At 42.9% G+C, this 15,768-nt stretch overlaps 1 protein-coding gene across 1 annotated transcript in view; it reads right to left on the reverse strand.

Moving 5' to 3' along the window:
* FBXO16 (F-box protein 16) overlaps nt 1–15,768 on the reverse strand; it is a 53,672-nt gene that overhangs the window by 3,064 nt on the left and 34,840 nt on the right. Inside the window, exons 5-6 of the mRNA XM_054716936.1 lie at nt 15,199–15,431; nt 9,905–10,007 (exon numbers count right to left, since the gene is read on the reverse strand). Of these exons, the coding sequence (XP_054572911.1) occupies nt 9,905–10,007; nt 15,199–15,431 (336 nt within the window). The remainder of the gene's footprint in view (nt 1–9,904; nt 10,008–15,198; nt 15,432–15,768) is intronic.

Raw genomic sequence — 15,768 nt, forward strand, 5'->3', positions numbered from 1 at the left:
GTTGGGGACCAGCCCCTGGTTCCTGGCACAGAGCTCCTAAAACAGTGTAAATTCCCAAGTGATAGAAATCAGTGCTTAAAGAACTTCCTTAATCTTCCGACGGCGGTAGTACAGTCTATTTATAGATGAACCACACTGGTAAGTTTTTGCGCTGTTCCCAGTCTTGCACTTACAAACGATGCTGATATAAACAATCCTCACATACGCCCAGGTCCATCTGTGGTGGCCTGTGACTGGACGGGCTGATGGTGGCGACAGTAATCCCATTACCGGGGCATCATCACAAAGCCCATTCCTCTCCCCAGCCGGTTTCTACGTCTTTAAATGGAAGGACATTGGAGAAGAGAAATGTGAGGCCATGCTTTACACATCAAGAATTCTCTGCCCTGCCAAAACCGGTTTGGCTCAGTGGATAGAGCGTCAGCCTGCGAACTGAAAGGTCCCAGGTTCGATTCCGGTCAAGGGCATGTATCTTGGTTGCGGGCACATCCCCAGTAGGAGGTGTGCAGGAGGCAGCTGATTGATGTTTCTCTCTCATCGATGTTTCTAGCTCTCTATCCCTCTCCCTTCCTCTCTGTAAAAAATCAATAAAATATATTTAAAAAAAAAAAAAAAAGAATTCTCTGCCCGGCTGGCATGGCTCAGTGGTTGAGCGTTGACCTATGAAGCAGGAGGTCACGGTTCGATTCCCGGTCAGGGCACATGACCTGGCTGTGGGCTCGGTCCCCACAGTGTGGGGCACACAGGAGGCAGCCGATGAATAGTTCTCTCTCATCATCAATGTTTCTCCCTCTCTGAAATCAATAAAAACATACTAAAAACAAACAAACAAAAAAAAGAATTCTCCAGCGTTCTGTTCTTGGCCCACATCCTGGGCCATCAGTGCCTAACTCTTCAATTGCTATCTCACCTCCTCTCACTCCGCCCTCCCTCCCGAGCTCCTGGCTCACACGTTCAGCTCTCTTCTGAGTCCGTTACCTCACACCTAGCATGTCCTATTGGGTTGTAGTCTCAGTAGTGGTGGCAGGAACATTAATACGATTGCTCAACCCAAGTACCTAGGAGTCACCCCTTCCTTGACCGGAAGCTTCCCCTCACGCCCCTCCACCCCCTGCCTGTAAGTATCTGGAGGGTAGAGACCATATCATGTTAGGGTTGTACCCCTCGTGCCGAGTTCAGGGCCTGTAAACTACTTGTTGGATCAGTGAGTAAACACATGAATGATTCCTTTTTCCCCCCCATTTCAGAGCAATGGCCGGAACCACTGAGCGGGTGGACTCTGAAGCAGGGATAGAACACTCCTGTCCTCAGGCTGGATTTTATTGGGCAGAAAGAAGTCATGAGATTGGGGAGACGCTCCTGAGGCCAACGGACCCAGGGAAGAGGAGGCTAAGGCTAAGGCTATCAATAGGGTACATGCCAGCTTCCCTACCTGTATCTGTCACTCCTGATTGGACCTTTTGTTGTTGTTTTCCATTCATGTTATTTGCAGAAATTTGCAAATGATCATTGATACAAACACCACCAATGGATAAACCCACATATAACTTAAGAGCATAGATTAGGTAAAGGGGCATGTGGGAGTAAACACAGGATCGATGATGACAGCCCCTGCGATGCCCCCCTCGTGAATAATAATTGCAAATATATGACCGCTGGGCATGGTGCAGAGTCATATATTTGTTATTTCATTAATCTTCCCAGGCCTGTGAAATGGTAAAGGGAGGTAAAGAAGGTGACAATCTTCACTTTATAGGAGACCCCACCCACATCCCCTTTTAAAAATCTACCCTGAACACTTTATTATGACTCTCAGTTCAGAGTGATGTGGTGAAACTGTGTATAAAGCCCTGGCCGGTGTGGCTCAGTTGGTTGCACGCTGTCCCATTCACCAAAAGGTCACTGGTTCGTTTCCTGGTCAGGGCACATGCTCAGATTCAATCACCCAATTGATGTCTCTCTCTCACTCTTTCCCTGTCCCTTTTCTCTCCCTCTAAGAGAAAAAAAAAACACCCACAATGAAAAAACATTTAAAAAAGAGAAGGATATTATTTTTAAAACTGTATATAAATATGGATTGCTGTGTTTGCAAATCATAAAACCAGAAGTTTTTTTTTGGTTTGTTTTAGTCATAGGAACACAGCTTCGACTCAGCCCTGTAAACTGCCTAAGCTTAGGCCTGGGGCTGGGTAATAAGGGCCACTGTTGGGGATACAGGCTCAGAGCCCAGATGAGATGGCTGCCTCCCGCACCCCCTCCAGGGGCTTCCCTCTGAGAGGGGAGTCTAAGAGGGGTGGTGGCTCCTCCTGGCTTCAGCTTAATCCCCAGGAGGGAGCTGCTTCATGGACTTTCCATGGGGGAATTCTGTGAGGAGGACCCTGCCTCCCTCCTGCCTGTCTGGGAGCCCAGAAGGCTGCTCAGACCCACCTGGCCACCCTTCGAGGGGGCCCCTGCGTAGGTCAGCTCCTGTGCAGGGGATGCTCCCCTTTCCTCCCAGCTCACTCTGCTTCTGTGAGAAACAGGCAAGGCGTTGGGGAGAAGAATCAGCATGGTGTTAAGGAAGCCTCAGACCTTTGTTGTTAGCCTTGGGGTAAAACTGTCAGCTGTGGAGGAAGGCTAAGCAACTCTAGGCAGGGTTTTGAAATTTAAATCCAAGACTAGGTGAGAGCACCATGAAGTAAGTGAAATAAGGGAGGGGTGTGTTGCAAAATGTTCGTAGGCCGTAAAGCTCAAACGGCTGTTAGCAATGATTATGAACTCAGATTTCAAAACATCCATGTCTCAGAAAATTAGTTTCTACTGTAGTTTGTGATGAAATACTATGTTACTAAATGTCCTATACACACACACACACACACCCTACATATGTACATGCATGTTTTATTTTATTATTATTATTTTTTTAATTATACAACAACATAGCACCTGTCACTGTCTAAGATACCATGTGTTTTTTATTTATTTCATTGTCTGTCTTTCCATAAGGTCCTCGGGGCAGTGCTTTTTTTTTTTTTTTTTTAATGTATTTTATTGATTTTTTTACAGAGAGGAAGGGAGAGGGATAGAGAGTTAGAAACATCGATGAGAGAGAAACATCGATCAGCTGCCTCTTGCACACCCCCTACTGGGGATGTGCCCGCAACCAAGGTACATGCCCTTGACCGGAATCGAACCTGGGACCTTTCAATTCGCAGGCCGACACTCTATCCACTGAGCCAAACCGGTTTCGGCTGTACATGCATGTTTTAAACTCTGGTAGTAACAGCGATTAAAATATGTCATAAATAATATGTATATAACAAATAATTTTACATAGCTCATAAACACGTTTCTTCTCTTCTGGTAGATCCTGAAGAGAAGGCAATTTGTGTCCAATATTTGGTGTTTAGCTCTTAAATAAAAACCAGCAGCATTTGGCCCCAGTCTAGATATTCAGCGAGAGAGAAGCAGGTAGAATCACTCCTGTTGGAAACGCCAGGGCCATGTATTATCCTCACGTGATAGAACAAGAGGCAACAAGACAGGACAAGCAAATGGTGTTCTTGCAGACAAAGGAGAAATGCAGGCTCTAAGTGGGGTTCTTCCTGAGGGTGCATTTTACCCCCAAGATTCTTAGCAAATAGGCCTTGTCTCCTCTGGGGTATCAGACATTAAGAATCAGCGCTGTAGTTAGTAAGCAGTGGGGGCACATGACACAGATCCACACGCTCACCGGACACCCCAGATCAGGTGTCAATGCAGGAGCCTGTGTGTTCACAGGCACAAGATGGTACAGATGCCAGGCAGGGAAAGAAAATAGCTGGTTCAAATTTCATACTACTATAGGTGCAAGCATATTTTACAGAGTGGAAACTAGAAGAGAAAGGGAGAAGATAAAGAAAACTGGAGGAGTAAAGGCAAAAGCAAGAAAGAGAGCTTATTCCAAAGGCTGGAGCCCCCTTCCGGCGGCCGGGCAGACCCCCCTGGGCAGCTGCTCACCGTCAGCTAGCTCTCGTCTTTCCTCCCGTCTCCCACTGTGGATTTGGTGCTGCCCCACCGCTAGCCACTATTTACTGAACGCCTGCTTTGAGGAGGCGCCGTGCTCAATGCTTTACATCCCGCTCCCAACCCCGTTAGTGCTGTTACTAATTCCCTTTCACACATGAGAAAAAGGAATCTCCGAGGGGTCAATAACTTGGCCAGACTCACAGAGCTACTAACATTGTGGTATCAGGCAACAAACTTAGGCTGTTTAAGTCCCAAACCTGTGTTCTTTTTTTTTAAAAAAAACCTCACCCGAGGATATTTTCCCATTGATTTGTAGAGAGAGTGGAAGAGGGAAAGACAGAGAGAAATATCGATGTGAGAGAAACATCGATTGGCTGCCTCCTGCATGCAGCCGACCAGGGCCCGGGCCAGGGAGAAGCCTGCAGCCGAGGTATGTGCCCTTGACTGGAATCAAACCTGGGATCCTTTGGTCCACAGGCCAATGGTCTATCCACTGAGCCAAACTGGCTAGGGCACCAAACTTGTGTTCTTGGTCAGCAAAGTGAAAAATAAGATCGTATATGGCAGGGGGTGGAGGGGACACGTAACCATGTATTATACTTAATATATTCCCATTTAACAGATGAAGAAACGGAGGCTCAGAGAGGTTAAGTAACTTATTGAAAGTCATGCCCTTTAGTAAAAGAACCCAGGTCCCTCCGACTGCAAAGCCCATATTCTTTCTTCCCAATGGAATTCTCAAGAACTGCACTGACTGAGCCGAATAATTAAACATCTCTCCTATAGATATTTTTAGTTCTGCACATCCAAACAAACAAAAAAAAAAAACATGATAAAACAAACACCTGGGGAGTTCACCAGAAATGAGAGTCTATTAAAGAGTGCCTGCAAGGAAACCCCTGCATAACTTTGTTTTGTAAATTCTTCTATTTCAGTTCATTATATTTTCCAAGGTTCAAAGAAAAAGATGGGAGACAGAAACCTGTTTATATTGCTTTATAAGTAGGAGCCGCGGAATAATGGAACCTTCTGGTTATCCTATGTAAAGCAGCCTCAGTCATAGCTGTGTCCCTCAGGTCTCAGGAGAGAAGGGGAGGGAATGTGGAAGGAAGCTAGGGGGCCCATAGATCAGACATTAGCCTGGAATGGACCTGAAAGGTGTCGGAATCCGACTCTCATTTTATACGTGGAGAAAGGAAAACTCAAAGAGGCTGAGCGACTGCTGCATTAAAGGTAGAGCTGGGGCTAGAAACCTGGGTTTTCTGACTCATAAACCATCATACTTTCCATGACAGGAACCAGGAATTACTTTGGAGTAGAATCCGTTTCCCTCCTCTTTTGAGCCAGAGTGTGTGTGTGTGTGAGGGGGGGAGGGGGAAGTTAAAAAGCTTAAAGAAACATTTTATTTTATTTATTTTATTTTTAAAATATATTTGTATTGATTTCAGAGAGGAAAGGAGAGAGAGAGAGAGAGAGAGAGAGAGAGAGAGAGAGAGAGAGAGAGATCAATGATGAAAGAGAATCACTGATCAGTTGCCTCCTGCACGCCCCCAACGGGAGATCAAGCCTGCAACCCGGGTGTGTGTCCTGACCAGGAATTGAGCTGTGACCTCCTGGTTCATAGGTCAACACTCAACCACTGAGCCACCTCGGCTGGGCAAGAAGTATTTTAAATAATCAGAATCAAGTGATCCTGGAAAGAGGTGAAGGAGGTAACGGCAGAGGCTGGACTTGGCAGAGCACAGGAAAAGATAAGGTCTTATCTAAGGCAATTAGAGTAAGCAGGCAATGCAAGGCTTTGGTTACTTGTATTACAATGAATGCTCTGAAACAGCAAGCGTTTTGAAATCCGTGCCCAAATCAGAACCTAGAAGTGAGGACGTCTAACCTCCAAGCAAAAGTTCAGTGAGAGACAAAAGGTATTTGTTTTTATACTTAATTTGGTAGGAAAAAGACAAAAAGAACGGGAACCAAGATGTCAGCTGGGGTCCTTTGAGTCCCATTTCAGGGCCTGGGAAGTCCAAAACCCACTCCCACCCCCGAGTTTTTGTGAATTGTCCCCAAGGGACTTTTGTTTTCTTGGCCTCCTAGATTTTGAGATCTTGCTTCCATGTGCAAATTGAGTAGAATTTACTATAGAGATGGAAGGCAGGGTTTACTTCCCAGCAATAGCAAATAAATTTGATCAGATGGGTGGAATCACTGTCTAACACCTTCCCGGGCTCTCTCCCTTACCTCATCTCAGCTTCTGGACCCAAGCGGGCTTTTCTTTCCTCTTTCCTCCCCTGTCCCTCTGCTCCCCCTCCCCTGCCCTCAAAGGAGCAGAAACCACAAACTTCCCGAATCTCCAGCAGAGCAGGTTTCCTCTCCTCTGAAGGGGGTGCCCCATACATCCAAGCCCTCGAGGTGTCATCTCCCTCTACAAGCTCATCAACAGCTCTCCCCCAGGAGACAGCTACCTCCTCACCCTTTCCAAAGAGGAATTGTGGGGCCAGCTCTTAGGATTAAAAAAAAAAAAAATTTTTTTTTCCCCACACCTTCACACGAGATGGGGAAATCTCTGGAGGTTAATTAAAAATGGCACCTGGTCGCCGAAACCGGTTTGGCTCAGTGGATATAGCGTCAGCCTGTGGACTGAAGGGTCCCAGGTTCGATTCTGGTCAGGGGCATGTACATTGGTTGTGGGCACATCCCCAGTAGGGGGTGTGCAGGAGGCAGCTGGTCGATGTTTCCAGCTCTCTATCCCTCTCCCTTCCTCTCTGTGAAAAATCAATAAAATATAAAAAAATAAAATGGCACCTGGCTCTACTGTGGTGTTTATATTTTTAAATTGTTTTGTTCTGTATGGAATTTTATAATAACTAATATTTGGGCACTTCTTGATATGTGTAGAATTTTCTAAAAATATGTTGTTGTTTATTTCAGAGAGAGGAAGGGAGAGGGAGAGGTAGAAACATCAATGATGACAGGGAATCACTGATTGGCTGCCTCTTGCACATCCCCTACTGGGGGTCGAGCCGCAACTCGGACAAGTACCCTGTCCAGGAATGGGACCATGACCTTCTGGTTCACAGGTCGATGCTCACCCACTGAGCACACCGGCCCGACGATATGTAGGGAATTTTAATAAACAATGTTCAAAATTATAAAGCATGAGTGAGAAGGTCTAGGCTTGATTCCCATCTCCCATCAACGATTCACACCAAAAGGTGGTTAAATGGAGCAGCTGCAACGAGGCAGCACTAGCGCTGAAAGCTTGAGGGGAAATCAGGTACCCTGTTAAGGGGTGGGCTCTGAAAACTCAAATCTACAAAATAATAGACAACACGGTAAGCTCACAGCAATGCATGTAGACTTGAAACTGTTTCCCTAAGGCTGTTTCTCTTTTTAGAGAGAACTCGCATATTTGAAGGCTCTAAGTCCTGATAGGGTAAAGTGAGGATGGCCCCAGTGGCATAAAAGCCTAAGGAATATTGGCCTAAGGAATATTGGAAAGATGGCCTAAGGAATATTCTTTGTATACTTCTGCACTCCTGTGCTTTTTTTCTCTTCCAACCCTTCCATTCACAAAGCTTTAACTTCTCCAAGTATCATACGCCCCTTTTCTATTTATGGGGGCGCGGGGCGGTGGCGGGGGACGGGGTGGGGGGAGGGCGCGGAGAGACAGGCAAGGAAATATTCACGTGTTCAGATCTCAGGAACCTCATGGGCAGACTTTGGGGATCTGTCCCTCTCCTCCTTGCCTTTGTAATGCATTCCCCTAAGTTCCACCTGCTTCCCTAGTTTCTCCTGAAATCTCCCTAGAAAATAAACCTGTCTATATAACACAATAACTTTCTATCAAGTGAATATGTAATATTTTCCATCGCAATCGCACCTCGACTGGGTCTACCAACCTCGACAGCTGCAGGGGTCAGAGTTTTAGTTACTCCTGACTCTCCCTGGGTTCCCTCCTTGAGTTTCCTCAATACCCATTTCCTCCTCTCTCAGCCCCACACCGGCGTCTCTTCATTTTCTCAAGCATCTTGCATCACTTAGGAGGTTGCTTATGTCTAAGAGGGCGGTGGCCTACAGTGAGGGCAAACTGCTGCCTCATGGAGAGGGGGCCTTGGCCACACTCACAGCCAGTTATCACGGGCATCATCACCCAGTCCAAGATCTCCACATACTTTTGGAAGGTTTGATGATGCCTGTGCTTCTCAGCAAAACTACCAAGCATAAATAGTGACTGTAATTAGTATAGTTACATAAACAATACACGTAGATCAATACAGTCACGAACTTTATTTATTCATAGCATAATTGTTCTTTATCATTGTTTAATTTGTCCTGGTTTCCCTTTGGGCTTTAATTAGCAGTACAACTTTTAAAGTTTTTAATTTATCACAAATATTTCAACTTAGGCAAGCCCTGCTAGTATGTGACAGATGGTTAATGTCAAAAGCCCGTGGAGAAGGCTTCTGTTTAGCCTTTGGTTTTTGTTGTTCTTTTCCTTCTTAAGCCAGAGAAATGTTTGTGCTGACAATTTGTAAGCATACATTACCATCAACTTTTATCGTCCTTCAATTCCCTCATCTCCCCCAGATTTCTCTTCTACTCCTGGCTTAGGAGAGGCCGGGAAACCAGACAGAAGCATGCCTGAATGGCCTGTGTGATAAGCCTCATAAAGTTATTTTTTTCGATTAATGGTTTTCACTGACAATTTTACTGCTCTGCTTTAAGCATCCCCGTTCCCTTGGGCATTTGCACATCTGCCTGTGATAAGCCTCATCCAGCCCAACAAAATTGGTCCCTCAGAATACAAATAGCCCTATTTTAAAAAGCTCATCTCTCTCTCTCTCTTTTTTGAATATAATAACACTTGAAAATAAATTTAAACAGAAAGTAATAGGGCTTTAAAGCAGAGCTATCAAAGTGATTTACTCACGAGTACCTACTTTTTCTCCTCCCAATTGACATGCATTTTATATTCATTTTCCTTCAGTGTGTATCCTCAGCTGCTTTTTTTCTAAATCTTTACTAATAATGTGAACTTTTGATTCTACCCTTATTCCCTTCTACCGTGCACCAAAGACTCATGTGCTCAAAGGATCCATTGGGGCTATAGAACCAGTTTGGAAATCTCTGCTAGGAAATGATAATTTATTGACTTCATTAGGTCGTCAAATAGCTATTTTTTTCATTAGGGAGAGAAAAGTTCTGAATTCACTTTTTCTGCAGTTACTTGAAATGCACCGTTATGATCATACTCCGCTGGTAGCAGGAAAGTGTACCTTTTTCTTAGGTCAGTGGAACCTTCACTCTATAGAGAAGTGCTTTCTGTAGAGAAATTTCTATAGCACCCCCACCAAAGGACTCATAGCAGAAGGAAAACCAAAATGATAAGAATGTTCCCTTTATACTGTATAGTTCTCAAAGCGGATTCATACACATCAGTTCATCTAGTCTATTTTTTGTTTTAAACAGAGGAGAAAACAAGGGCTCAGAGATTAAATGAAGGGCATCTTCAAGGTTACACAGCTTGTCAGTCCCTTCCAGAGACCAGGATTTAAACCACCGCTTGATTCTAATTAAAAAAACAAATTCAGTTTCACAAACAGGATTAGAGACCCAGCGCTTTTCATTAATATTATGGTAGGGAATTTTTGTTTGTTTGTTTATTTGTTTTGTTAATCCTCTCTGAGGATATTTTTTGTTTTTGATTTTAGGGATTTTCATTGATTTTTTTAGAGAGAGCGAAACATCAAGGTGAGAGACACATCAATTGGTTACCTCCTGCACATACCTCGACCAGGGCCAGGTACGTGCCCTTGACTGAAATCGAACCTGGGACCCTTCAGGCCACAGGCTGATGCTCTCTCCACTGAGCCAAACTGGCTATGGCTTTGATGGGGAATCTTTTGAAAGCAATACTCACCAGTGACTGTGCTTTTCTTAGCTTAGATCTGTCCCGCAATTTATTTTTCTTATCATGTGACTGTCGGCTGGCATCTGGGGTCGTTTGATGTCTTTTCTTTCTTCTGTAAGTTGAATAGCATTGGAGAAATGACAAATATTCATTTTAAAACTTTGGCCATTTGATTTTGTTGTTACTATGACTTAAAAAGATTATCTTCACTCAACTGGAAGCAAGCCAAATGTCCATCAATAGAGAGCTGGTAAAATAAACTCTACACCCACACAATGAAGTGTTATAAGCTGTAAAAAGGAAGGCAGAATATTTCTGGATACAACTGTGGAGTGATCTCCAGGATATAGTGTCACATGAGAAAAGGAAAATTGGGTGAAGTGGTACGTATTGTATGCTATTATTTATTTCCAAAAAAAGTATGTGTGTGTGTGTGTGTGTGTGTGTGTTTATGTTTTCTCAAATGGAAGGATTACAGCATAGCATTTTGAAAAATGGTTACCCATAAGTAGGATTCCCCTGTGACCCAATCAGGCACAAGGAACAGTATGGAAGGGGAGGAGCAGAAGCTAGACTTCTCCATGTGTACTTTGCTTTGTTTTGTCTTTTACTTTGAAACCATCTCAATTTTCCTCAAAATTTTAAAATAAAATGAAGGATGAAAATCCCTAAAATCAAAAACAAAATAAAACAAATTATCTTGTCTGTGGAGTTGGTGGCATTAGCACACACAGAATAATTTCTTTATGGGACTTTAACACAGTAATTTGTCTGAATATTCTTTTTTAAAAAAATACATTTTTATTGATTTCAGAGAGAGGAAGGGAGAGGGAGAGAGAGATAGAAACATCAATGATGAGAGAGAATTATTGATCAGCTGCCTCCTGCATGCCCCACACTGAGGATCAAGCCCGCAACCCAAGTGCCCTGACCGGAATCAAACCATGACCTCTTGGTCCAAGGGTCGATGCTCAACCACTGAGCCACACTGGCTAGGCTGTTTGAATATTCTTAATAGAATATATCCTAAGGACAAAACATCAAAACATGTATGAATGAAAATGTATGACTTTTGGATTTGTCTCAAAAATAACCTGGGGGAAGGGCAGAGTGGTGAGGAATAAATGAAATGAGATTGGTCACGAGTTGAAACCTGTTACTGCTGGGTGATGGTTACAAAGCGTTCTGGTCTCTCTACTTTTGTATATACTTGAACTTCCATTATAAAATTTTATTTTAAAAGATCAGTTTTGCTGAATATTTCTTGCTGCTTAATGTTCAAAAATTTCCCCCAGCTTTCCGTCAGCCTGTGGACTGAACGGTCCTAGGTTCAATTCCGGTCAAGGGCACATGCCTGGTTGAGGGCTGGATCCCCAGTGGAAGGTGCACAGGAGGCAGCCGATCAATGATTCTCTGTCATCATTAATGTTTCTATCTCTCTTTCCTTCTCCCTTCCTCTCTGAAATCAATAAAAATATATTTTTAAAAATTTTCCCCCAGCTTTTAAGAAATTTCAAACATAAAGAATAGTTGAAAGAATAGTATGGTGATTATCCATATATTCTTCAACTAAATTCAACAACTGATAATACTTTGCTTTATCCCTTTGTATAGATATATATATGAACACACATACATACACACACCATCTATACATATGTACATATTTGTCAAAGTGTAAGAAAGTAAATTGCAGAAACTTCCCCCTAACTACTTCAACACTCATCTCCTAAGATAAAGATATTTGCCTAACTCACCACACTAGTTATCACCATACCTCAGAAAATGAATAGTAATTCCTTAAAATCATTTAATACCCAGGCTATATCAAATTGCCCCAAGAATGCCTATTAAAGTCTTTATTTTTTGAACCAGAATTCCATCTAGATTCAAAATGAATTTGGTTGTTATGTCTCTTATGTTATAGAACATTCTTCCCACCTCTTCTTTCCCCCCGCCCCCCCCCTCCCTCTGCCATGACACTGACTGACTCTTTGAAGAGTCTGAGCATCTGGTCTATGTTGATGAATAGATCCTATAACTTAGGTATCAGTGTTATTGCCATTTTACAGATGTGGGAACAGAGGCACAGAGAGGTTAAGGGAGTCCCCCAGGTCACACAGTTAGAAGTACGGGAGCCTGGATTTGCACCCAAGCAGTATGGTTCTAGAGCCTGTACATCACCACTATCCTATGCCGCCTTGGTGTTATTCTGTTGAAATACATTCTAAAAATATAGCAGATGTATTAAAACATTCAAATATTTCAAAATTTGTTTTCTTAATTTTTGTTTATCTTTTGTATATGCATGTGTGTGTTAACAAATGAACAGATACATATGTATACATAGATACAGATCTATATTTTCTTACTTTTTTTCCTTTCTATATAGGGGTGGAATATTATAAATACTCTTGAAATTTGCTTTTTTCATTTAATAACCTACCCTGGAAATCACTCCTCATCTGTTCATAGAGATCTTCCCCATTCATTTTACAGTTGCCTCATGCTCCATTATGTGAATGGGCCATACATGATTTATTCAACAAACACTCTCCTATGTATGGCCATTTAAGTTATTGCCAATATTTTAATATTACAAACAATGTTGCAATAAATATCCTTGTGCAGATGTACTTTTAGTATTTTCAACGTTGATTCCTAGAAGTAGGATTGCTGGGTCAAAATATAAATACATATGTATTCTTGCTGGATATTGTCAAGTTTCCTTCCATAGAGTCTGTACCAATTTATATTTCCACCAGCTATAAGTAAATTCTACCAGCATTTGCTCACAGCCTCACCAACAGAACATATTACCAAACTTTAAAGTTTGCCAGATAGTTGAAAAATGATGTATTTTATAACTCTGTGTAAAAAATGACCCTGGAAGGATAAACTAGAAATTAATGAGCTTTGTTAGTGGGAATGGGGTAGAAAAGATAACAGGGTAGGAGCAGAGTGGGAGAGATGGGGGTGGCAATTCTCTGAGTATACCTTGCATACACTTCTTGTTTACTTTCATATGGTTTTAACTTTAGAACTATGTGACCTACCCACAGAGAAGGAGGTATTAACATACCCACATAATGTTAGAACACAGTATTATGACTATACTAGAGGCCTGGTGCACAAATTCGTGCACATTGAAAGGAAATTAATTAGAAGGAATATTTTAATATCACTATTTGCCCTTTCTCTATTACAGAAGTGTCAACCAAATTCACGATCGACAATGACAGATGGAAACACAAGCGTGCGATTGGCGCCAGCGAGAGCTTTATATATATAGATAAACTTGCTTAATTAGACCTGCTTTCTGATTTAGCTAAGCTTTTTCCAGCCCCATGAAGCACCCCAACTTCTCTTCCAGGTAATTGTCAGCAACACAGCAGTAAATATCAACATGAAGCAGGTTATTATTGGCTCACGCAGGGAGAACAAAGGGTGAAATATTTAACTGCAGCAGTGTTTGACTATATTCTATGCAGTGAGAAAACCTGAAGTCATTTTCAAGGTCTACCATTTCTTACTTCTTTTCAGTCGGGTTAAGTTTCTAAGTTTTCTAAATCTCCGTTTTCCAGTTAATAAAAAGAAAACAGGATTTTACTGAGTCTCCTATCTACCTACTCCAGGACTTCTGTGAGGAACAAATGAGATGAGGCACGGGAAAACGCTTCACAGACATTTGGTTAAAGTGTAAAATGTTTGCACCTGGCTATAAAGCAAGTCATGTTCCTGGGCTGAAGAAACTCCAAGGAGGCTACTCTCTAGAAAGAGGAAGCAGGGCATTGTGACATGACATAATTACCTGGTGCCCACAGTGACCATTTCTGGGCTGAACTGGGCTGTGGGCCATATTTTGCATCATGGGGTCTTGGCAGCATTGGCTGCGATTTGGTGGGCTTTCACTCTGGGGTGGTGGCAGGGCCAGTGTCCCACTTGGGGGAAGCCGAGTGTTGCTTTGTTGGCACCAGGTCTGCGGTGCCGTTTCTTTGTAAATGGCCAGTGCAAGTCATGGCAGCTCCTGCATTGAGCTGGTGGTCAGTGCATATCATAGTGACCAGTTGGACGGTCAGAGGGTCACTTAGCATATTAGCCTTTTATATATATAGATAGGCTCAGACTAAAGGCAAAGAGAACCATAAGAAAATATTGAATTCTAGTTTGTAAGTCTGTGGTGTATTTTTTTGTTTTTTGTTAATCCTCACTGGAGGATATTTTTTCTATTGATTTTCAGAGAGAGTGAGTCAACCAACTGCACATTGAAAACACTATTTTGCATTCCCAACCACAGATGAAAAACACTGGTTTCAATCACAGTGGGTTAAATCTATGGATGCAAAGGAGCCAACTCTAGTTAAGTTTTTGGGGAATCAAAATTTATATGTGGGTTTGAACCACATGGGGTCAGCACTTCTAAAACTGGCGTTGTTCAAGGGTGAACTGTACAATGTATAATATATGTGACATATAACATATATATAATGAACAATAAATAAATATGAGAGCCAGGTTTCTTACTGTCAGAGAAGGGAGGTGCAAATATGGAAAAAAGAAAACTACTAGGATGAACCCTATGGTGCTAGATTAAAATAGAAGTAAAAGAAGTTGTAATGTTAAATCATCCCATATGATAAAGAGATAATATGCAAACCGACCGTCATGCCATCACACAAGATGGCCACCCCATGTGGTCACAAGATGGACGGCAGGGGAGGGCAGTTGGGGGTGACTGGGCCTGCAGGGGAGGGAGGGAAGTTGGGGGGGACCAGGCCTGCAGGGGAGGGCAGTTGGGGGGAACCAGGCCAGCAGGGGAGAGTAGTTAAGGACAATCGGTCCGGCAGGGGAGGGCAGTTGGGGGCAATCAGCTGGTAGGGGAGCAGTTAGGCGTCAATCAGGCTGGCAGGGGAGTGGTTAGGGGGTGATCAGGCTGGCAGGCAGAAGCGGTTAGGGGCAATCAGGCAGGCAGGCAGGCGAGCAGTTGGGAGCCAGCAGTCAGACATCCCCTGAGGGGTCCCAGATTGGAGAGGGTGCAGGCTGGGCTGAGGGACACCCCCCATACCCAGTGCATGAATTTCGTGCACTGGGTCTCTAGTTAAAGCTATAAAACACAAACAAATCCTAATGAACAGGGAAATTTTACCAATAAACAGCTTGTTTACTTTTCTATTACTTTTTACTTCTAAGTATGGAAAAGCACTTATATATTCACTTAAGTTCTATTTTCATCTTTTCATATGGAAGTGCGAGCCAATTGTTTCTAAAAGCAAACAAGGGAAGAAGGACATGGAACTTCTCACCCTTGCCAGATCTGCTCGAAGGGGTCACAATTGTCCAGGTAATTGAAGCGAATGATATCAGTTGGATGCTTGTCAGAGGATCGCCAGGGTGGGAGTTCTTTTTCCCCTGAGTGATTCTTCTTTCTTAAAGAGGAAGAAGATCGGAAAGCCGATGACGGAGACTGCTTTTCCTCTGGAGAACTGCCTGTCACTGGTTGAACATCAGCAACCACAAATCCATCTTTCGGAGATGTCTAGAAGACAATTAATGACTATTTCTGTTCTTAACACACTGTAATTATAACAACAATAAAACAAAGAATATCATCATTATCACCACGATGGTGGTGACAATGATTACAGCAGCCATCAACCCAGGAGTACTTGCTATGTGCCAGGCACTTTCTTGGGAAGTTTTCATATATTATTTTATTTAACCTTCACAATAACTCTAAAAGGTAATCGTTACTACTCCCAATTTTAAAGAAGAGGAAACTGAAGATAGGATAAACCAATTAATTGGCCTGCTACTACTGAAGTTTTAAGACACAGGGTCAGAATTTGAATCCAGGACTGTCTTGCTTCAAGACC

The sequence above is a fragment of the Eptesicus fuscus genome, chromosome 6, assembly GCF_027574615.1.
Source record: "Eptesicus fuscus isolate TK198812 chromosome 6, DD_ASM_mEF_20220401, whole genome shotgun sequence".
Classification (NCBI taxonomy): Eukaryota; Metazoa; Chordata; class Mammalia; order Chiroptera; family Vespertilionidae; genus Eptesicus; species Eptesicus fuscus.